The 25,455-nt window shown below is 37.5% G+C and overlaps 1 protein-coding gene across 1 annotated transcript in view; it reads left to right on the top strand.

Annotated features, from left to right (window-relative positions):
* Positions 1-25,455, top strand: part of LOC126336497 (cytoplasmic phosphatidylinositol transfer protein 1) — a 93,614-nt gene that overhangs the window by 36,150 nt on the left and 32,009 nt on the right. The window contains exons 5-7 of the mRNA XM_050000249.1: positions 5,024-5,095; positions 5,666-5,764; positions 24,979-25,134. Coding sequence (XP_049856206.1) covers positions 5,024-5,095; positions 5,666-5,764; positions 24,979-25,134 — 327 coding nt within the window. The remainder of the gene's footprint in view (positions 1-5,023; positions 5,096-5,665; positions 5,765-24,978; positions 25,135-25,455) is intronic.

Below are 25,455 nucleotides of genomic sequence, written 5' to 3'. Positions count from 1 at the left end.
TTCGAGGACTTTATGCTGATAATGATGAAGCAGTGCAAGGAGAGGTGAGGTTGTGGTTCCACCAGCAAAGTAAAACTTTTTACAGTGATGTTATCAAAAAACTGGTGTCTCTTTGGGAGAATTTTGTTCATCACCAGGGTCACTATGTTGAGAAATAAATTTCTAGACATAAGGAATAAAGATGTAGAATGTTAATAATGTTTATTTTATTTAAACAGCTACATAAAAGTTTTCCCATAAAAAAATTCACAGACATTACTTTTCAGTGTGCCTTTGTACTATAAATCGTAGGATCAGTGTTACCTTGCATGTTCCTACATTTCTCTCTCTGATCTTTTACGAGGTCAAAGTCTAATAGCTGTTAATGATTGGTGTTGGAATTTTACAACCAGGATATATTATATTGCTTGTTTGGTAACATTCACAACTGTCAGCAAGTCCTGTTTTTGGAATTTTGAGTCATATATATGTATTGCAGTGTAAGGATGTTTTGCCTGCCTCAGGTATCTTGTGCAACAGGCAGAACAATTTTACCAAGGTATGTTCTCTCAAGAATCTCAATAATTCTAAAGAATTTGTCTGCTCCAGATGTCTTGTTTTCACTAAGGTCTTTCAGTGTTCTTTCAAAATTCTTCTCAGTATCTTACCTGTCACCTTAGCTTTACCTACTTTCTCTTGTCATTTCATAATACTGTCTTCAAGGTCATTTCATTTCTGTAGTCCTTCTACATATTGCTTTCACCGTTCCTTTGTATGCTTGGTGCCGACTTGCCAGATGAGCTCTTAATATTCATATTGATCTTCTCTTTTCTCCCAGTATTTTTTCACTAGCAAGCATAAATCCTTTCCATAGTCATGCATACATCTAGAGCCTTGCATTTCTCCTCTACCCATCCTTGCTTTGCCATTTTGTGCTGTCCATAAATCTAATTTTTTAGTCATTTGTATTCTCTTTTATCTGTTTAATTTACTACATTTTTATATATTTTCTTTCTGCAGTTCAGTTCAGTATCTCATGTGTCATCCAAGGTTTTCTCTCGAGTTTTATCTCTTTACCTATTTGATATTTTGCTGCCTTCAGTATTTCATTCCTCAGAGCTACTTATTAATCTTTTATTGTGTTCATTTCTCCTGTTTGTCAGTTGTCTAATGTTGAAACCTCAATATCATCTGGTTCTTTCACTTTATCCACATCCCATCTCCTTAATTTCCTAGCTCTCTACAGTTTCTACAGTTTTAAGTTGCAGGTCATTACCAATAAATTATGCCAAGAGCCTTCATCTGCTTGTTTTTTGCATTTTGAAATCTGGCTTTTAAATCTCTGCCTTACTGTTATTATGTCATATATAAGAAAACTCTCTGTGTCTCCAAGTCTTGTCCACCTATACAGTCTTTCATGATTCTTAAAACAAGTTAACAATGATTAAATTATGTTCTGAGCAATTCTGCTAGGAGGCTTTCCCTTTCATTGCTGTCTCACTGTCCATATTATTTCTGCTTTCTTTTCCAGCAACCTATCACTGTTAAGTTTTCATCTTCATCTCCCTTACCTAACTGAATAATTTATTTTATATCATTAAAGATTCCTTCAGTATCTTTATTTGTGAAGGTTGTTCGCCTGTAAACTTGTATTACTGTGGTGGCTGGTGGCTTTGTGTGCATCATAGCTCTGGTTGTGTAATGATCAGGCAAGGGGTGGAGGGGGGTGGGAGCTGAAAAGAATCTCACCTGTATTTCCATTTCCTTGTTCATTATTAGTCTTGCACCTGCATCACTCTTATATGATTTTTTGCTGATTAATATGTATTTACATGACCAGAAATACTATTCTTCCTGCTACTGGACTTCACTGATTCCCACTGTATGTAACTACAACCTATCCATTTCTCTTCTTAAATTCTCTACCTACCTATCCATTTGCCCTTTAAAATTTTGAACCTATTTATCCTGTTAAGGAATCTAACATTGCCGCAGCAACCCATAGAAGTGTAATTTTGTTTTTCCTTATGACATCCTCCTGAGTACTCCCTGAACATCCTCCTGAGTACTCCCTGCCATGAGATGTGAGCCGGGAACTACTTTACCTTCAGAATATTTTACCCAAGAGAGTGACATAATTATTAAGCCATAAAGTAAGATTGCATGCCCATCTGAAATATAATAGCCGTAGTTTGCCCTTGCTTTCAGCCATTCACAGTACTAATGTAGGAGAAAAGTATTGGATAATGTCATATGTCCAGGTCACTCAACCATCCAAACGGTTGCCCCTGCAACTGCTGAAAACAGAAGCAATATGTTAGTCAAGACATTTCCATAAATGTAGGTCCACCTGCAGTATGACTACCTGTATTACTAAGACACATAAGCTACCCCACTTCGGCAGGATGCATATTGCATGGCTCTGTCATTGGAGTTGTCTTCAGAGCTGTTTGCTGCAATGTTTCAGTGCTTTCCACTGTTGAATGGATTGATTCCAGGTATGCCATTGTGTTGGCTTCCATTGTTAAGAAAATTAATGCCTTAGACTGCAACGAGCCCTTGAAAACTAAAGCTGTTGAATGGAGGGACGAAATGTAATCTTTTTTAAAATCTCACATCGACCTGTTGTATAATGATGGCCACATAGTGGTAGATGTTACTGTGGCTACTGTAGTAGTAGTGGCACTATTGAGGAGCAAATGTGTTACATTTTGGTATGACTTTGGATACCACACATTATCTTGACCTCTACATATTAAGGACCAATTGAAACTCAGCTGCTACAGTTTAGTCCTTGATATACTTCTCCCTCTTTCAGACAACCCTGTATGCAATATTTCAGCATGAAATTTTTCCATTGGATGTGCCATTTTATGAGAACACTTTTTCTCTGGGCTGAACTTTCATGTGACATGCTGTCCTATGAAAAGTCTGGGATGTGGTTTGTTGGCAACTTTTATCATCATAGTCTTTCAGCAACCACTGTTAATGTTTTGTCAATGTGCATACAAATCCCATGGAAAGAAATTAAGCAGAAAAGTATTCAGCTACTCTTCAAATTAAATTCCATGATGTTTGTGGGGTGGGGGGAGGGGGGGGGTCAGAGGAACTACCAATACCACCTGTCTACTTTATGACACATAAAGCACTCATTGAAATGTAGTATTTGTAAAATATGTGTTATAACAAGAATTATAATTACTTTCATTTCATTCGTTGGCTTTTCACCTTACAATCAAATATTCATCTTTCAACCTAATCTAGATCTTGGACTATGCCACTGATCAGTATGTCGCCACAACAAATATTTTGTATTCACATTAGTGAGCTTCAGTTTTATATGCTTCTTCAATGGTGGCAATAATCTTTTGATGCTTTGTTGACAATAGGCTGTTCAATGATCACGGAACCAGATTGAAAAAAAAGGTGTATCTTTAAATGACTATCATACACCCAGAAATTCCTCATTTGCTGGACATGTGTAAATGAAAACTTTGAAGCACAGAATATTTGACAACAACTAACTTGGAGTCACTGAGCAAGAGGTTAATACCTTTGTTAAATATTCCATGCTTCTATTTTTGCATGCTTTTGCACGATACCATTAACCATTTCGTAGCATTGTTCTGCTGTTATGATTGTACCTTTGAAATTTGTTTTAAAAGATAATTACACATTTTTCAGTTACATTAGTGTTTCATTCCAGTAGGGATGCAATGGATTTCGGTCACATCTTCCAAATGATGATGATGTAGTGCAAGAAAATATTATCCTTCAGAGAATAATGTTAAAGGGAAACTAGGGGATTTCAGACTCAATAATTTCTATGTTTGCAAGTCAAAAAGCAGGGAACACATCTTTCAGCTTTCGGCATTTCATTTGGAAGACAGTCTTTCATTTGCTGCAGCTGCTCTTAAGTACCCACTAGTGATGATTGTTTTGACTTTCCTACACAAAAAAGAAAGGGAAAAAAATCACTCGCTCATACTTTCATGTAGCCTACATACTGTCCACCGTTCATGGTGAATATATATGGAACATTTATCTTAGAAAGTTCATGTAGACATACTTGATCTTTGTTCATATTTCCAGATGATATGTCACTTTGCTCTGATACTACACACTTCTATTTACCATCATTTAATTGCATTGGCATTATGGATAACAGTTAATATAAATATCATTCTGAGAAACTGCAGTTTGTGGCAGGCCAGGTGTAAATTATGTTTTGATAACTGTCATGTCAGTCTCATTGTCAGAAATAGTTTATTGAAAAATACCTGAATTGCCACTTACAGGATAATCCTGAAGCATAATGATACTCAATTTCTCTTCTGTTACCTCCATCAATTGAATGTTTTTGCTAAAATTGGGTTTTGCACAAAAGATAATATTAATTATCTTCCAGAGTGGAATTATCACTCTGCAGTGCAGTGTGCACTGATATGAAACTTCCTGGCAGATTAAAACTGTGAGCTGGACCGAGATTCTAACTCGAACCCGAGTTCGAGTTTGTCTGGCACACAGTTTTAACCTGCCAGAAAGTTTCATTAATTGTCTTTCTTCTCTTGATAGTTTCTGCTAGTAGCTGAATAATTCTATATGACATATACTGAGTTCCATAACAGCATTATTGTGAAATTGAGCTTAGATTTTTCTGAAGGATGAACTCTGGTGAAACTGTCATAAATTTATCACTCATTAAAAGAAATAAGTAAAAATGAATATGGATATCACCATTTTCCACATACCATCAATAAATCAGTTCATTCTGTAATTAATACGCTAATAGTGAGATTTCTACAGCTATGTTCTACATGCCCTCCTGTAGAAGAACTAGTTAGTAGCACCATGATATGTTCATATCTTTGCTGGATGTTGGAAGACGGAAACTGTGAGTTTAGTGAATGTTTAAGATTAAGTGCAGTTTACAGTGCTAGAACAAATTTGCCTTCCACCCAGTCCCATTGAAGGCTTTGTTTGACATGTGATACGTAAGTCCTGTATGAGACCATTAAAATTTTCTTTTTAAATTTTGTTTCAGTGCTCATTCATACCAAAATTCAACATATCCATCAAGACAAAATATGAAAACAACAATGGTTCTACTGAAAATGTAAGTAAAATTACTGATTTAGCTTTCAGTTAAGAGTAATTATTAACTCAACCACCTAATGGAAATATATTTTTGTTTTTTGTGCTGCTATTAGGTTTTTTGGGTAGCTATCAAATTTCAAATATTCAAACATGTATTGAAGTAACACCTACTGACATTTATTTGTTTTTGTCTTTTTATTATTAATGTTTCATTCTTCTTTCTTTCTTTCTTTTTCTAGATTTTACTTTCATATTTTATCATGCATTTTTTTTCTTGAAAGATGCAATAAACTCTTAGTAAAAGCTTTCAGTTATAATTTAGGTAGTCTTCTTTCTCCCTTCACTATCTGGGACCACTGAAATTTTCTCATTGCATACTTCTGTACTTCTGACTGTTTAATAAAGTTATATAAAAAGGTAATTTTATTTGTTGTTATTGTGAGGTCTGCTGGTCACGATTTATATTTTCCAAAGAAGGCTGAATATGTTTCTGATAATTGTTACTTGATGCTTTGGTAATAAAGTTCATTTAAAAAAGTAGTTTATGTAAAGTATGGACAGTTTTTGATATCTCTCTGTTTGCCTGCAGTGCCTCAACCTGACGCCAGAGGTTCTAGCTGAGAGAAGTATAGATGAAATAGACATTGCGTACGATGAAGTTAGTCCTAAACACTATAAAGAGGAAGAGGTAAGTTCTGCCATCCTCAGTACATACTGTGTAACTTAAATGATAAATAATTTACTGTCGATAGTTATATGTAGATGCCCAAGAAAAGACAGTGTTGTTTTAAACAAGTTATGTATTTCATTATGACACTGCAGGCTAAAACATTTATCCTTCATTGGAAAATATAAGAGGAAAGTGTAAGAAGAAATCTGCTGTATATGTGTAATATATTTTTGAAAATTTACGCGTTTTGTGATTGTAATGAAATAATACGAAGTTTCATGAACATGTTATTAAACTTTATTTGTAGTGAGCATGGATCCTTAAGTGCATGTCCCTTTAAGGGATATAATATTAACACCTTCTGGCCGTTGTGTCCTTGCCATTGGTGGAGAGGCTTGTGTGCCTCATTGGTACAGACAGCCATACCGTAGGTGTAACAACGGAGGGGTATCTGGTATCTGATGAGAGGCCAGACAAACGTGTGGTTCCTGAAGAGGTGCAGCAACCTTTTCAGCAGTTGCTGGGGCAACAGTCTGTATGATTGACTGATCTTGACTCGTAACATCAACCAAAACAGCCATGCTGTGCTGGTACTGCGAATGGCTGAATGCAAGGGGAAACTACAGCTGTAGTTTTTCCCAAGGGTATGCAGCTGTACTGCATGTTTAAATAATGATGGTGTCCTCTTGGGTAAAATATTATGGAGGTAAAATAGTCCTCCATTTCGATCTCCAGGTGGGGACTACTTAGGAAAATGTTGTTATCAGGAGAAACAAAACTTGCATTCTACAGATTGTAGCATGGAATGTCAGATCCCTTAATTGGGCAGGTAGGCCAGAAAATTTAAAAAGGAAATTCGATAGGTTAAAGTTAGATGTTGTTGTTGTGGTCTTCAGCCCAGAGCAGCTCTCCATGCTACTCTATCCTGTGCAAGCTTTTTCATCTCCCAGTAACTACTGCAGCCTACATCCTTCTGAATTTGTGTAGTGTATTCATCTCTTGGTCTCCCTCTACGATTTTTACCCTCCATGCTTCCCTCCAATACTAAATTGGTGATTCCTTGATGTCTCAGAATATGCCCTACCAACTGATCCCTTCTTCTAGTCAAGTTGTGCCACAAACTCCTCTTCTCTCCATTTCTATTCAATACCTCCTCATTAGTTACATGACTACCCATCTAATCTTCAGCATTCTTCTGTAACACCACATTTGGAAAGCTTCTATTCTCTTCCTGTCGAAACTATATATTGTCCACGTTTCACTTCCATACAAGGCTACACTCCATAAAAATACTTTCAGAAACGACTTCCTGACACTTAAATCTATACTCGATGTTAACAAATTTCTCTTCTTCAGAAACACTTTCCTGTAGGCAGTATCTATCTTACCCCTAGTGATATGCACTTCTATATCCTTACATTTGTCTACTAGCCATCCCCGCTTAGACATTTTGCTCTTCCTGTCGATCACATTTTTGAGACATTTGTATTCCTTTTTGCCTGCTTCATTTACTGCATTTTTATATTTTCTCCTTTCATCAATTAAATTCAATACCTATTCTGTTACCCAAGGATTTCTATTAGGCCTCATCTTTTTACCTACTTGATCCTCTGCTACCTTCACTATATTCCATCTCTCAGATCTACCCATTCTTCTTCTACTGTATTTTTCCCCCCCATTCTTGTCACTCGTTCCCAAATACTTTCCCTGAAGCTCTCTACAACCTCTGGTTCTTTTAGTTCATTCAGGTCCCATCTCCTTAAATTCCCACCTTTTTGCAGTTTCTTCAGTTTTAATCTACAGTTCATAACCAATAGATTGTGGTCAGAGTCCACATCTGCCCCTGGAAATATCTCACAATTTAAAAGTTAGATATAGTGGGAATTAGCGAAGTTCGCTAAAGTGAATACAGGGTTATAAATGTGAAATCAAATAAGGGTAATGCAGGAGTAGGTTTAATAAAGAATGAAAAAGTAGGAATGTAGATAAGTTATTACAAACAGCATATTGAACGCATTATTGTAGCCAAGATAGACACGAAGCCCATGCCTACCACAGTAGTACAAGTTTATATGCCAACTAGCTTCGTAGATGATGAAGAGATTGAAGAAATATTTGATGTGATAAAAGAAATTATTCAGATAGTTAAGGTAGCCGAAAATTTAATAGTCATAGGGGACTGGGATTCAATAGTAGGAAAAGGAAGGGAGGGAAAAGTAGTGGGTGAATATGGAAGGGGGGTAAGGAATGAAAGAGATAACCGCCTCTTAGAATTTTACACAGAACGGAACTTAATCATAGCTAACACTTGGTTTAAGAATCATGAATATACGTATACTATGAATATATAATCATGAATATACTTGTACTACGTGGAAGACACCGGGAGACACTGGAAGGTTTCAGATAGATTATATAATAGTAAGACAGAGACTTAGAAACCAGGTTTTACATTTCCAATGGCAAATGTGGACTCTAATCAGAATTTATTGGTTATGAACTGTAGATTAAAACAACTGAAGAAACTGCAGGAAGGTAGGAATTTAAGGAGATGGGACCTGGATAAACTGAAAGAACCAGATGTTGTAGAGTGTTTCAGAGAGAGCATTAGGAATGATTGACAGATACAGCGGAAAGAAATAAGGCAGAAGAAGAATGGGTACCTTTGAGAGATGAATAGTGAAGGCAGCAGAGGATCAAGTAGGTAAAAAGAAGAGGGCTTGTATGAATTCTTGGGTAACAGAAGAGATATTGAATTTAAATGAGGAAATATGAAAATGCATTAAATGAAACAGGTGAAGAGGAATAAAAACATCTCAAAATAAGATAGACAGGAAGTGCAAATTGGCTAAAAAGGGATGGATAGAGGACAAATGCAAGGAAGTAGAAGCATATATCATTAAGGGTGAGATAGATACTGCCTACAGGAAAATTAAAGAGACCTGTGGAGAAAAGAGAACCACCTGTATGAACATAGTGTTCAGATGGAAAAATAGTCCTACACAAAATAGGGAAAGCAGAAAGGTGGAAGGAATATGCAGAGAGTCTATAAAAGGGAGATGTATTATGGAAACAGAAGAGGACGTAGATGAAGATGAAACAGGAGATATGATACTGCATGAAGAATTTGACAGAGGAAGGCCCGGGGAGTAGAAAACATTCCATTAGAACTACTGATAGTCTTGGGAGAGCCAGCCATGACAAAACTTTTCCTTCTGGTGAGCAAGAGTGAAATACCTTTGGATTTCAATAAGAATGTAATAATTTCAATCCCAAAGAAAGCAGGTGTTGACATGTGTGAAAATTACCGAATTATCAGTCATGGTTGCAAAATACTAACTCAAATTCTGTACAGAAAAACTGATAGAAGCCAACCTTGGCGAAGATCAGTTTGGATTCCGTAGAAATTTTGGAATATGTAGCAGTATTGACCCTATGACTTATCTTAGAAGATAGGTTAAGGAAAGAGGAACCTATGTTTCTAGCATTTGTAGACTTAGAGTAAGCTTTTGATAACGTTGACTGGAATACTCTCTTCAAATTCTGAAGGCAGCAGGGTTAAATACAGGGAGCGAAAGGCTATTTACAATTTGTACAGAAACCAGAAGGCGGTTACAAGAGTTGAGGGACATGAAAGGGAAGCAGTGGTTGGGAAGGGTGTGAGACAGGATTGTAGCCTATCCCCTATGTTATTCAATCTGTATATTGAGCAAGCAGTAAAGGAAAGAAAAGAAAAATTCGTAGTAGGTATCAAATTCTATGGAGAAGAAATAAAAACTTTGAGGTTCGTCGATGACATTGTATTTCTATTAGAGACAGCAAAGGACCTGGAAGAGCAGTTAAACAGAATGGACAGTGTCTTGAAAGGAGGGTATAGGATGAACATCAACAAAAGCAGAAGAGGATAATGGAATGCAGGAAAATTAAATCAGATGATGCTGATGGTATTAGATTAGGAAATGAGTAGATGGAGTTTTACTATTTAAGGAGGGATAACTGATGGTCGAAGTAAAGAGGATATAAAATATAGACTGACTATGGCAAGGAAAGTGTTTCTGAAGAAGAGAAGTTTGTTAACATCGAGTTTATATTTAACTGTTAGGAAGTCCTCTCTGAAGGTATTTGTGTGGAGTGTAGCCATGTATGGAAGTGAAACATCAACAGTTTAGACAAGAAGAGAAAAGAAGCTTTCGAAAGGTGGTGTTACAGAAGAATTCTGAAGATTAGATGGGTAGCTCAATTAACTAATGAGGAGGTACTGAACAGAATTGTGGAAATTGTGGTACAATTTGACTAGAAGAAAGAATCGTTTGGCAGGACACGTTTTTAGGCATTAAGGGATCACCAATTTAGTATTGGAGGGAAGCGTGGAGGATAAAAATTGTAGGGGGAGATCAAGCGATCAATACGCTCAGCAGATTCAGAAGGGTGTAGGTGGCAGTAGTTATCCAGAAATGAAAGGCTGCATAGGATAGAGTAGTATGGAGAGCTACATCAAAGCAGTCTCTGGACTGAAGAGCACAACAACAACAATATTAACAGCTGTTTTGAAATGTTGCAATAATGATTGAACAGTGTTTGATTATCACTGCCAACATGGATGTCAAAGTTAACTGCAGACTAGCGAGTTCATTAAAATACCTGCCCAAGTACAGCAGTAAAATTTGAAGCACAGTTAGTGTTTCTAGTCATAAATTCAAAGTACAGGAATAAGTGGTGCTGTTATAACATGTGATATCCTTGCTGTGGCATAAGCAGTTAATGTCCTTGCATTTGAGTAATGAATGTATTCTTACAGACCTGGCCAAGAAATTAGGAAAGTTTCCGGACCATGTGAGTAACAAAAATAAAGATAAATTTAACCTTGCTTGTTTTAAGATGTTTATCATCACATTATTGTGTGTAACACTTTTTGATGGAAAAAGGAGAAAAATATAGAAGTTTTTACAAATTATGAAATAAGGAAACTGAAAAACCTTTAAAAAGAAGGAAGATGCTTGGTCTGTGGAGTACAAAGAAAGCACAGATTGTTGGTGGGATGGGGGTAAAGTTCAAGAAGAAAAATATACTCAGTTTGTGACATTACTAGTCTTTTACAGCACCTGTAACCTGGCTCAAGTGGCTAAACACAGTAGATTGGTAATTGGGCTATGCACAACTCTGTTTACAAAGGTAGCCTTGATGAAGTCATAGAGTGGAGCTGCATGTGTCTGCTTTCATGCCTAGCAACTAAACTCGCTGCAGTAATAATTTGTATCTGTGATCCTGCAGTCAAATAGTCTATGGATTCGCTGGAATTGCAAATTAATAAAATAATCATTTGTATTAAATATGAGAGAAGATTAAATAATTAATCAAAAGGATATTTTTTTCTAATGCCTGAAATTGACATTGACAAACACTAGAAGATCATGTGCATAATTGTTGGTTTGTTCAATCAAATAATCATAAATATTTGGAAAGAGTGTCTTACAGTTAATAGTTATAATACAATCAGAAATAAAAGCATATTGAAAAGCAGTAAAGTTGCGTTAAATCCACTACAAGAATGGTAGCAGATACCCCAGCTGATCATCAATGATGCATAAAAAATAAATCCCATTCTGTCATTACAAAACACAAAATATTCACCAGCTCAAAATAAATTAAGCTTAGATATGGTGACCACATACCTACATGCACCAGCTAAATAGTAAAAACACATACTGTCTCCATTCTTAATTCCATAATGCACGTTTTGGAAAGATCTTTGATGTGCAGCAGCAACATGTACGCTGCATATTTTCGTGTTACAAAAATATAAATTCAAATTCCACCAAACACCGCATGTTACTTTCCAAGGCATTGAAATCGAGATTGCAATGTGCTTTTGTAAGCCTGTCATAGCCAGTCATTGTAAAAAAATTCCCGGGCAGTCATTGTAAAAAATTCCCGGGTTAATCATGGTTTTCTCCCGGATGAAAAAATTCCTGGGCTTTTTACGGATCTCCCGGTTGTCCCGGGTCTTATACACCCTGTTGACGCACTTGCGACTCCAATGAGAGGGTGCCCCATCTTTTTGAAAAATGAAGTTGTCTTCTTGTATCCTCGGAAACAACTAGTTTTGTAACATAGTGAGATACTGCTGACTGTTAACCATGTTTCCATGAAAGAAGAATGGGCCGTAAATAGATGATCAGGACATTACACAAAACATGTTGACTTTGGGCGAATCTCTTACACGTTCAATGGCTGGATGTGGTTTCTGTAGGCTCCAAATTCAAACATTGTGTTCGTTTTCCTGACCACTAACATGGAAAGTCACTTCATCACTGAACATGATGCATTGTCTGTAAGTGCTATCATTGTCAATAGCATTAAGAATCTCATTAAAAAATGCCACATGTTTGCATTTGTCATCAGCTGTAACTTGGATGGCTTCATAACCAACCGACATCTTAAAACACACCAAATTGTTGTAGGCAGTTGTAACTCCCAACTGGCACGATGAGTTGATTTTGAAGGGCTATGTCAGAAAGCAGTTTGAATTCGTGCAACATTTCCTTCAGGAACATGAGGGTGGTCAGGACTATTTCCTTTACATACACATCCGGTACCTAGAAGCTGTCGATACCATTTGTGAATTTTCCACCCATTTGGAGCATCAATTTGATACCTCACCCTGCAATCTAGTGGCTATTAATATAAACTAGACTCTCTATTTGTTTCTCCAACAGCCGAACTGTGGTGCAACAATTAATAGTTTGGGGAAAATAATAATTTGTAATACGTATATTCTTTTTGAAACACACTGTATTTTAAAAGTGGTCAGTTGCATGTACAAGATGAAACCATCAATGAACTCAGAATGCCAAAAGGGTGCTGTATCAGTGCTGCCAAAGTTACTGTTTAACAACATTTTACTATCATTTAACATAAACACACCTGTGTGAGGATTGTGTTATTCATTTATCATCAACTATTATTTATACTTATTGCAAATGGTCTGAGTGGGACCAAATGTTAATAACCTCCCATTTATTAAATATTATAGTAATATGCTAGTTTAATGCAGAAGGTGGTCACGTAAAGTCAAAGTAAGTCTTTAGAGGCTAAGAATACTGTATATTTTGGTGGGAATGGCCTTCAGCCAATGAGAATCAGGCAGTGGCGGAGCTTAGGTTGGTACTGGAGATGGTCATTTAGTTCTGAGAGCTGGAAGAAGGCGGACCTGCTGAGATAACAAGTGGTACTCAGCTGTGAAGATGGTAGATTTTGGGTGGTCAACAGCCACTCAAGTACTTTCAAGGTGACTTCAATTTTCACGAGTTCTAAGTGTGTTCCAGTTTTGAACTTTGATTTATAGTATACTTTCACATAACACCAAGGAAAATGTATTTTCATGCGGGAGAAAGTGTATTTTCAACCGACGAGAAATCTGGATTTTTTTTTTTTTTTTCCTTGTCCGTGTATACACCCTGGTCGATATCTGAATGAAACACTACTGAACTGTTGGATTGGTCATCGAGGAGCTGGCGACTTAGCATGTAAAAGCTGTGCCCCACAGTCACCAGAATTCACACCCTCTGACTTCTTCCTGAGGAGTTTCATTAAAGACCTTGTTTATGTACCACCAGTCCCACAGAACGAGGAAGAGTTGAAGAACCGGATCTGTACTACCATAACATCAGTGACAAAGGTCATGCTTGCCTAAGTGTGGGAGGAATTTCAGTTTCAATGTGATACTGTTTGTGTCGCTGATGGAGGACATATTGAACATCTGTAATCTGAACTTGAGAGGTTCATAAATATGTGTGTAAAGTTTCAAGTTCGTATGTCTTAAAGTTTAATAAATATATGCATTCAGAATACATGTACTCTTTTTGAAACACCCTGTACAGTGGTTTTTTTATATCAGCCATAATCAATGTTAAAATAAAGTTACTGGCAAAAAAAGGTAAAATATTCATTAGCTAACTACACAAATAAGACAACGTATGAGGCATGCCATACTGCATTCAGTTGCTGTGTTGCGAGTGTGGAGACTATGGTGTTCTGACAAACATTTGCATAATGGAAAAGATATAAAACTGTAATAAGTCAATATATGAAATAGATACAGATGTGTAGCTTTCAGAGGTGAAAACTACATTGCAATGTTATCATCTGAAACATTTTTTGTTGAAATCAGGTTACTGATAAGGGTTATAGTGAAAATATGCAGTCACTACAGAGTATTAACATCTGTAGTTTCCAAGATACTGAAAATATTAATGTTTCATTGGATGCACCTCATTCTTCCGAGACTGCAGATGTATTCAGATTTAATCTACTATGGAAATGTGATCTAGTATTGGATTTACAAGTCTTGTCTGTAGCCATATTTTAGACTGTCTTTAACACTGCCACTACTGGTCCATCTTCTGCATCAAGCAATGCAAGCAGTTACTTTCCTAGTCCCCCTGCTCTAGGTTTACCCATATTTGGCCACATGCTGACTACCTTGATACCTGAGCTCACCTACAGTGGCTGTGCGCCATCTTCGCCGTGCTGACTCACACCCAGCCACACAATACGAACACCAAATAAATCATCTAAACACATGTAATGTAACAGAGGTATTGCAACAGACATGGTCAGAAAACTGTAAAAGTTTCTGGACCGCATGGAGTAACAACAATACCAAAAGATAAATTTAACCGTGCTTGCTGTAAGTATTTTAATATGTTCAAGATGGTGTATAACACTTTTAGCTGGAAAAAGAAGAAAAATACTGAATTTTTTAAAAATTATGAAACAGGGAAACCAAAACAAATTTAAAAAGAAGTAAGGTACTTGGTCAGTAGAATACAAAGAAAGCACAAACTGTTGAAGGTCAAGTAGTAATGTTTCAGAAAAAAAGGTGCTTAGTTGATTAACAATCATGTGCATGGATGTTACACCACACACATCCTACCTGAACAACCTGTCTGGCCACAGTTAGATGATTGGTTATTACCCCAACATGTCGATGTCTTTGTTTTCACTAGCATTACTGTCCTGTTCTTCACTTGAACGATGTATCCTCCACTTCGGTAAACCCTAAGTGGAACACGGGATACAAATTGTAGAGCTCTATAGCTATACACAACATTTGTATCTTGCTCGCCAATTGACATGTGTAGATAGTGTCAGTGTAAAGGCGAAGTGAAGGACGGGATACCAATTTTAGTTGTGTCGGGGATTTCGCCTGTAATATAGCAAGTACACATTCAAAAGTGTCTTGCTGATACTAGTGCTGGGAAACGAAAGTAGATCAACAGCAGAGAAATTTCTATTGCGTTCTTCACAACACAAAAATACACATATTGGTGGAATAAAACAGTGAAATATGTCAAAATTGTGAAATACAGTGAAAGAAGCAAATGGAAAAGTGAGCTTACCACACGGAAATATCGAGGAATAACCGAAGCTCACCTAGACAGACAGTAACGAAAATTACATACCCACAAACAGACCAATCCATTTCTATAAACGAAAATAAGACACTAAAAATTGTTCTACAATAACAAACTAATACTCCAAATTACCCCAATATCATTACGAATAATTATTTTAATGTACAATGATAGCGCTTCTCCGGAACACAGAACTGTTTTATTATCTATGCCTCAAAGTGAAGACATTACTATCTATGACTAATGTATGACGTCATTGGTCAAAGCCGACGGGTTGTATCCAGTGCTTCATTAGACCCCATTTTTCAGATGCGGATTAGATTCGAGTGCGGCTTAGATTCGAGTGCGGCTTAGATTCGAGTAAATACGGTACTCAATCAGTAAGTGTTACTGTCCATGCATTTGTTTTATAAATTTGCAGTTTATAGTGTGTAAAAGTAAATTATGGCACCAACTAAATGTAAAAATGTGATACTACCTTTACAACCAGACATTGAGCCCAGTGATGTGAGTGAGTAGATCAGTACCGCGGATGTTGACTGCACAGTGTACTCAGATTTAACTGATGACGAAATCACTGATGCTGTAACTCAAACAACCAATGAGAACAGAAAGATCAACACAATGAACCTAAGGCTTGAGTACTCAAGTATCACATACATTTGCTAAAAATGCATTTGATGGAGCCCTTCAGTAAATTGAACAAAGCGCTATGTCTACCCTAACAGACATTTTGTGGTTTAGGACATGGCAGAACTTTGCAGAAAAATCAGTGTTCTCTGCTAAGCAAAAGAACATAAGTCCTTTTCATCCTGCTTAAGAACAGAACAATTTTATTACATGATTTCTCATGTTTTAAACAGTCAAGTGCAAATAAGTTAAGTCTCAGTGCAGTACTGTAGTAAGGTATGCATAGCTGTTACATTTTCTCTTCATTTTGATACTATTTTAACATGGAACAATTTTTCAGGCAGTATTTAAAGATGAAAATTAAAATTGTACTGTACTGTATTGTGATTATATGGGCCAATAAAAGTGTTCCTCTTATGACCTTTTTTGTGTTCCGGCCATGCTCTCAATCTCTTACAGGACAGATTAGTGAAGTTCTACTGTAAACAAATGTGACAAATTCTAAGGAAATAGATTGAAAGACACTTTATTTTAATTAATGATCAATCACTGTAAACAGTCACGACTATGGACATTTGCTGAAGAAAGATTGTATGCAAAAAATTCATGTACCTACCACATTTTCATGTGCTTATTTGGTGATCAATGCGTCTTTAATTCACAGAGAAGCAAGCTGTTCTCTTATAGTTACTTGTGTCCCATCCTCGATTGTTCATTACTGCATTGCCCCCCCCAGGATGGGTATCTTAAGTATTTTGCAACTGTCCTTCAGTTGCAACAGCTTCAAATTGCTTTGACTTACATGGTTTAACGTAGGAAATGTTAGTGTCTATTGTTCTCCAACATAGTTCACCAGCTGGTTTTCTTAGTTGCAGAAAGTGTGTGGTATGAGCTCCATGAGCTGCATAGTGCTGCTCTTATGCCAGTGTTAGTTATGCTGTGTGATTAATGTTCCTATCCCATCACCAGACCAACATGTTTCTTGAGATCTGTGGAAAAGGTGTAACTTTGACTCAAGTCTCCAACCAACTGAACACCAGTCAAGGCACAATGGCAGAGACTTAAAGGCAGTAAAATATAACTACTGTAATGCTCAACTTGCTCTCTCCAAGAAATTTGTGTCTTGCAAATTGAGCATGTGGTAGACAATATCTCATACCAATAATGAAGACGAGTTTAAATTACAGAAAAATCCAAAGTCACTTTCATATGATAGTTGCTAGTCTCCCAACTTGTTTCAGTGCCTCATCATAAGATGATGATTTAGATTAATATTCCTTTTATTTGACCGATAAGATAATTGGCAGGTAACTTAGTTGAAGAGACCAAATGAAGTGAAATGCCATTTTCCTACTAATATAATAGTTGCAAAATACCAACACAGATTATCTATAGTTGGGGGAAATGACTGGTTGATGGGGGAAATGACTGGTTGAAACAGACCTGAAAGAACATGAGATTAGGTTCGGGAGAAGGGGGGGAACATACAAAGCAGCACAGACCTGACTACTTCTTCGAGATAATAGATTGAAGATAAACAAATGGACATACATAGCTTTTATAGATTTAGTGAAAGCTTTTGACAGTGTTGACTGGAATGCATTCTTTGAAATTCTGAAGGTTGTTGTTGTTGTGGTCTTTAGTCCTGAGACTGGTTTGATGCAGCTCTCCATGCTACTCTATCCTGTGCAAGCTTCATCATCTCCCAGTACTTACTACAACCTACATCCTTCTGAATCTGCTTAGTGTATTCATCTCTTGGACTCCCTCTACGATTTTTACCCTCCACGCTGCCCTCCAATGCTAAATTTGTGATCCCTTGATGCCTCAAAACATGTCCTACCAACCGGTCCCTTCTTCTTGTCAAGTTGTGCCACAAACTCCTCTTCTCCCCAATCCTATTCAGTACCTCCTCATTAGTTACGTGATCTACCCATCTAATCTTCAGCATTCTTCTGTAGCACCACATTTGGAAAGCTTCTATTCTCTTCTTGTCCAAACTAGTTATCGTCCATGTTTCACTTCCATACATGGCTACACTCCAAACAAATACTTTCAGAAACAACTTCCTGATACATAAATCTATATTCGATGTCAACAAATTTCTCTTCTTCAGAAACGCTTTCCTTGCCATTGCCAGTCTACATTTTATATCCTCTCTACTTCGACCATCATCAGTTATTTTACTTCCTAAATAGCAAAACTCCTTTACTACTTTAAGTGTCTCATTTCCTAATCTAATTCCCTCAGCATCACCCGATTTAATTTGACGACATTCCATTATCCTCGTTTCGCTTTTGTTGATGTTCATCTTATATCCTCCTTTCAAGACACTGTTCATTCCGTTCAACTGCTCTTCCAAGTCCTTTGCTGTCTCTGACAGAATTACGATGTCATCAGCGAACCTCAAAAGTTTTTATTTCTTCTCCATGAATTTTAATACCTACTCCAAATTTTTCTTTTGTTTCCTTTACTGCCTGGTCAATGTACAGATTGAATAACATCGGGGAGAGGCTACAACCCTGTCTCACTCCCTTCCCAACCACTGCTTCCCTTTCATGTCCCTCAACTCTGATAACTGCCATCTGGTTTCTGTACAAATTGTAAATAGCTTTTCGCTCCCTGTATTTTACCCCTGCCACCTTCAGAATTTGAAAGAGTGTGTTCCAGTCAACATTGTCAAAAGCTTTCTCTAAGTCTACAAGTGCTAGGAACGTAGGTTTGCCTTACCTTAATCTAGCTTCTAAGATAAGTCGTAGGGTCACTATTGCTCACGTGTTCCAATATTTCTACGGAATCCAAACTGATCTTCCCCGAGGTCGGATTCTACCAGTTTTTCCATTCGTCTGTAAAGAATTCGCGTTAGTATTTTGCAGCTGTGACTTATTAAACTGATAGTTCGGTAATTTTTACATCTGTCAACACCTGTTTTCTTTGGGATTGGAATTATTATATTCTTCTTGAAGTCTGAGGATATTTCGCCTGTCTCATACATCTTGCTCACCGGATCGTAGAGTTTTTCATGACTGGCTCTCCCAAGACCGTCAGTAGTTCTAATGGAATGTTGTCCACTCCCGGGACCTTGTTTCGACTCAGGTTTTTCAGTGCTGTGTCAAACTCTTCCCGCAGTATCGTATCTCCCATTTCATCTTCATCTGCATCCTCTTCCACTTCCAGTACATCGCCCTTGTATAAACCTTCTATATACTCGTTCCACCTTTCTGCCTTCCCTTCTTTGCTTAGAACTGGGTTTCCATCTGAGCTCTTGATATTCCTACAAGTGGCTCTCTTTTCTCCAAAGGTCTCTTTAATTTTCCTGTAGGCAGTATCTATCTTACGCCTGGTGAGACAAGCCTCTACATCCTTACATTTGTCCTCTTGCCACCCCTTTCGATCTCATTTTTGAGACGTTTGTATTCCTTTTTGCTTGCTTCATTTACTGCATTCTTACATTTTCTCCTTTCATCAATTAAATTCAATATTTCTTCTGTTACCCACAGATTTCTATTAGCCCTCGCCTTTTTCCCTACTTTATCTTCTGCTGCCTTCACTACTTCATCCCTCAGAGCTACCCATTCTTCTTCTACTGTATTTCTTTCCTCCATTCCTGTCAATTGTTCCCTTATGCTCTCCCTGAAACTCTCTACAACCTCTGGTTTAGTCAGTTTATCCAGGTCCCATCTCCTTAAATTAGCACCTTTTTGTAGTTTCTTCAGTTTTAATTTACAGTTCATAACCAATAGATTGTGGTCAGAGTCCACATCTGCCCCTGGAAATGTCTTACAATTTAAAACCTGATTCCTAAATCTCTGTCTTACCATTATATAATCTATCTGATACCTTTTAGTATCTCCAGGATTCTTCCATGTATACAACCTTCTTTTATAATTCTTGAAGTATTAGCTATGATTAACTTATGCTCTGTGCAAAATTCTATCATACGGCTTCCTCTTTCATTTCTTCCCCCCAATCCATATTCACCTACTACGTTTCCTTCTCTCCCTATTCCTACTGACGAATTCCAGTCACCCATGACTATTAAATTTTCGTCTCCCTCCACTACCTGAATAATTTCTTTTCTCTCATCATACATTTCCTCAATTTCTTCATCATCTGCAGAGCTAGTTGGCATATTAACTTGTACTACTGCAGTAGGCATGGGCTTTGTGTCTATCTTGGCCACAATAATGCGTTCACTATGCTGTTTGTAGTAGCTTACCCGCACTCCTATTTTTCTATTCATTATTAAACCTACTCCTGCATTACCCCTATTTGATTTAGTATTTATAACCCTGTATTCACCTGACCAAAAGTCTTGTTCCTCCTGCCACCGAACTTCACTAATTCCCAGTATATCTAAATTTAACCTATCCATTTCCCTTTTTAAATTTTCTAACCTACCTGGCCGATTAAGGGATCTGACATTCCACGCTCCGATCCATAGAACGCCAGTTTTCTTTCTCCTGATAACGACATCCTCTTGAGTAGTCCCCGCCCGGAGATCCGAATGGGGGACCATTTTACCTCCGGAATATTTTACCCAATAGGACGACATCATCATTTAATCATACAATAAAGCTGCATGCCCTCGGGAAAAATTACGGCTGTAGTTTCCCCTTGCTTTCAGCCGTTTGCAGTACCAGCACTGCAAGGCCGTTTGTGTTAATGTTACAAGGCCAGATCAGTCAATCATCCAGACTGTTACCCCTGCAATTGCTGAAAAGGCTGCTGCCCCTCATCAGGAACCACACGTTTGTCTGGCCTCTCAACAGATACCCCTCCGTTGTGGTTGCACCTACGGTACGGCCATCTGTATCGCTGAGGCACGCAAGCCTCCCCACCAACGGCAAGGTCCATGGTTCATGGGGGGGATTTATCGGGGATAAAACGCTTGGAACGAAAGGCTACCTACAAGTTGTGCAGAAACCAGACTGCTGTTCCAAGAGTTAAAGGACATGAAAATAAGCTAGTAACGGAGAAGGGTGTGAGGCAGGTTTGCATCAGTAAGGGTGCATATCACCAACTTGCATTAGCCATGACCACCATGTGCATTTGCATCCATAATACGCACGGTGGTCAGTGGGAGTTGGTGATGTGTACCTCACTTAGCCTATCATATTTGTTATCCAGTCTGTACATAGAGCATTCAGTAAAGGGAATCAAGGAGGAATTTCAAAAAGGAATTAAGAGTTCAAGGAGAATAAATAAAAACTTTAGTTTTGGCAATGATGATGATTTTCTGTCAGAGATATCAAAGGACTTGGAAGTTAACAAAACACAATGAAAAGTTATTAATAACAACAAAGGTCAAACAAAGGTAATGGATTGTAGTTAAATTAAATTAGGTGATGCTGAGGGAGTTGGATTAAAAAATCAGACTAAAAGAAATAGTTAAGTTTTACTGTTTGGTGAACATAACTGCCGAAATAAAAAAAATATAAAATGCAGACTGGCGGTTGCAAGAAAATTATTTCTGAAAAAGATTAATCTATTAACATTGAATATAATTTTTTTCTGATAAAGATAGAAGCTGAAGCAGTGAATTAAAATTTGTGCCATAGCTGGGACTCAAACCCGGATCTCCTAGTAAATTGGCAAATGGGCTAACCATTACACCACTCGATGGGCTAACCATTACACCACTAACACATCTGCATAGTAAGCAGGAGACCTGGGTTCAAGTCCGGGCTGTGGCACAAATTTTAATTCATGCTTCAGCTTCTATCCTAATCGAATATAAAGTTGAGACTCATATGTCTGCAGGAAAATGTAATTCCATCAGATCAGTAGAATGTAAATTTGTTAGCTAAGTATTTTTATGGAGTATGACTTTATGTGAAGTGAAATTTGGATAATAAATGGTTCACACAAGAACAGGATGGAAGATTGTGAAATATGATGTTTGAAAAGGATGTTGAACGTTAGATGGGTAGATGAGTAACTAGCGAAGAGGCACTGATTTGAATTGGGAAGAGAAGTTCTTTGTAGACACAAATGTACTGAAAGAATGGTTAGGGTGATGGCATGTGTCATGAGACATCAAGAAGTATATGATTTTTCAATGAAGGAAAGTGTGGAACTAAAAATTGTTGAGGGAGATAAAGTTTGGGCTACAGTAAGCTGGTTAAAGTGGCTTTGGTATGCACACTTGATCATGGCAAGCTATTGTGAAGAACTGCATCAGACCTGTTGTCTTACACCTACCTCTGCATCTACACTCTGTAAGCCAGCTTACCATGTGTGGCACAGGGTCCTTCCCATACCAGAGTTGCTTCCTCTTTTTCTTGTTCCACATGCATATGTTTCACGTGAACAACAATTGCAGGTAAGCCTCTGTGTGGGCTTGAGTCTCTCTGATTTTATCTTGAGAATCTTTTTGCGAGATATACGTAGGAGGAAGAAACATATTGTTATACTCTTCTAGGAGTGTACACTCTCGGAACATTTGACAATGGACCATTATTGTGGTGCAGAATGCTTTTTGCAGTGTCTGCCACCAGAAATGGATTACTCCATCATGTTTCCACACTTACTAAATGAATCTCTAACAAAACATGCCGCTCTTGTTTGGATCTTCCCTATCGTATCTGGTATTGATCCCATACGTATTCAAGTATTTGCCAAATGATTGTTTTGTAAGCCCCTTCCTTTGTTGATGGGCTGCATTTCCTAAGATAGTTCTCCCAATGAATTTCAGTCTGGCACCTGCCTTACTCGTGATTACTTTTATGTGTTCGTTCCACTTCAAATTGTTCTGTATACATATTCCTAGATATTTTATGGAAGTAACTGCTTCCACTGATTGTTGTGCAATACATCATCATACAATGAAGAGTCTTTCTGCCTACATTTTGTAATATGTTTCATTTGTTTATGTTAAGGGACAGTTGCCACACATAGTCCCAGTTGACGATCCTCTGTAGGTCTTCCTGCGTTTTGCTACCATTTTGTTGCTTTGCTACTTCTCTGAATACATAGATTGATCTGTGAAAAGCCTTATGGAACTTCCTATGTTACCAACAAGGTCATTTATATACTCAATATTGTGAATAGTAATGGTTCTGTAACAGTCCCCAGTGCCATGCCCAAAGGTACTTTTATATATGAAGGATCTTCTCCATTCAGAATGGCGTGTTGTATTCTCTTTGCTAGAAATTCTTCAGTCCAATCACACAGTTGGTCTGTTATCCCATATGCTTGTATTTTGTTCATTAGTTAGCAGGGCTAAACTATATTGAATGCCTTCCAAAAGTCGAGGAACATGGCATCCATCTGGGTGCCTTTATATACTGCTTTCTGAATCTCTTGGTTGGACAGAGTGAGATGGGTTTGACATGATCATTGTTTTTGGAATGCATGTTGGTTCCTACAAAGGAGATTCTCTGTCTTTATTCGAGTATGAAACATGTTCCAAAATTCTTCAACAGACAGATGTCGGAGGTATAGGACTGCAGTTTTGTGCTTTTTTTCAATGACCCTTTTTGAAAATGGGAATGACCTTTGATTTTTCCAATCATTAGGAATTAATTTGCTCCTATAGAGACCTATAGTACACCATTGCTTGAAGGACAAGTTCTTTCACATACTCTGTGTAGAATCGAATGGGTATCCCATCAGGTTCAGTGGCTTTTCCTCTGTTGAGAAATTTCAGTTGGGTTTCTATTCCTTGCTCACTTATTTTGATATCTGTCATTTTGGTGCTCTTGTGATGATTTAGAGGAGGAACTACAATTTTATCTTCCTCTATGTAACAATTACCAGTTTTGTAAAAAGACGTTAAGTACTTCGGCCTTCTCTGTGTCATTCTCTGTTTCAGTTCCATGATGGTGACAGTCTGTTTAGACAGCGGGCTTTATCCGTTTATTGATCTAATGTAAGAACAGAGCTTCATAGGGTTTTTGTGACGTTTGTAGTTAGTTTTACTTTCATATTCATTGAACTCTTCATGCTGGCCCTCACTCTAATTTTGGCTCCTTTTGTTTTTGTTTGCCTGTGAGGGTTTGGCTACACTTAAATTTGTACTGAAGCTCTCTTTTCTTTTCTAGTAGCTTCCTATCATGGTTGTAAAATGCTGTCGAATTTTGTCTGTTGATATGCAGTGTTGTTAGTGGTGCAAATTTGTGTGCTGACAGCTCAGGTAATCTGAAATCTGTTTCTTGCTGAGCAGAAAGATCCTTATGCATTTCGCTGTATTCCTATTCACAACTGTATTCAGTCATGCTGCAATGGCCCTATGATCACTGATGTCCTACACTGAGTCATAAAACTTGGGTCTGTTTGTCATCAGCAAATCTAAGATGTTATCTTCATGAGTCAGTTCTCAGATTAACTGCTCAAGGTAATTTTAAGATAAGGCACTTAGAACAGTTTCACGCAATTCTCTCTTCCTGCTACCCACCCTGATCACTAGAGTCTCCCAGTCAGTAGCTGGTATATTAAAATCTTCATCTAAAACTCAAGACGTGACCAGGAAATTTATCCAAAATATTCTCCATGTTGACCTTCCACTGCTCCGCCACTACTGTTGCTGAGGCAGGAGGTCTGTAAAAGCATCCAGTGTGACCATGTTTAATCCACCTTTAACACTTATCTTCACCCAAGTTATTTCACATTCTGAATCTGTACCAATTTCACTAGAGATTATCATAATTTTTGTTGGTACAAACACACCTCCAGCCCCAGCATTCAACCTATCTGATATAAACATTCCACTCATTGAAGAATTTCATTGCTATTTACCAGAGGTTTCAGTCAGTTTTCTGTCCTTCTGTTATGAGGGTGTTGTTACCTTTTAGAAGCAAGATTAGTTCCAGGACCTTTCCATAGATGCTTCTGCAGTTGACCAGTACTGTATTAATGTTTTCTTTCTCTGAGCTGCTACGGTGAATGTTATTCTGTCTGGAACTTGAAAGGCATCTTATCGGGCCTCTGTTTCTTACTGAAGGCAACAACAACACATGGCAGTTTGCACACCATTAAATGTCTGTTTAGTTTTCTATTGCTAGTACCAAATGTTTTTCAATGAAACAACTTGTTTAAGTTTGGTATCTACCTTTCTTTTATTTATGGGTATCTGTAACTGTGGAATCATATGAATAGACATCCATGGTATATTACTTAATTAAAAAATTATCTTTATCGTAGCTAATGGAACCATGTGAATTTATTGCACTGTTTTCTTTTCAGGATTTGAGATTCTTCAGATCACAAAAGACTGGTAGAGGGCCACTTGTTGAAGGATGGCGAGATAAAACATCTCCCATTATGTGTTCTTACAAATTAGTCCAAGTTTCATTTGAAGTTTGGGGACTACAGACAAGAGTTGAAGAAATGATACAAAGAGTAAGTGTCTCTTGATGATCAATAAAGTACTTAAATATCTTACCATTTTCTCGGTGCTCCCTCTCTCTCTCTGTCTGAGGTGAAATTCATACGCGGTTTCAGAAAAAAAAGGAAACACTTGGAGATTGGTGTGTAAACATTTATGTTAGTAATCACTTTTAAAAATAGATCATCAAAATTTTTAATTTAAACTTTCTGTTAGTTTGATGCCCCCACCAGATTCCTGTACGTCAGATGAGGAGTTGGCTGTGGTTGGCAGATGCTCGTGGTAGCTGCATAGTTACAATTTAATCAACATCACAAGTGTTCCAGGCAGTTGTA

Source organism: Schistocerca gregaria, chromosome 1 (assembly GCF_023897955.1).
Source record: "Schistocerca gregaria isolate iqSchGreg1 chromosome 1, iqSchGreg1.2, whole genome shotgun sequence".
NCBI lineage: Eukaryota > Metazoa > Arthropoda > Insecta > Orthoptera > Acrididae > Schistocerca > Schistocerca gregaria.
Note: the sequence above shows the minus strand (reverse complement) of the source record. Positions and strands in the feature narration are given on the sequence as shown.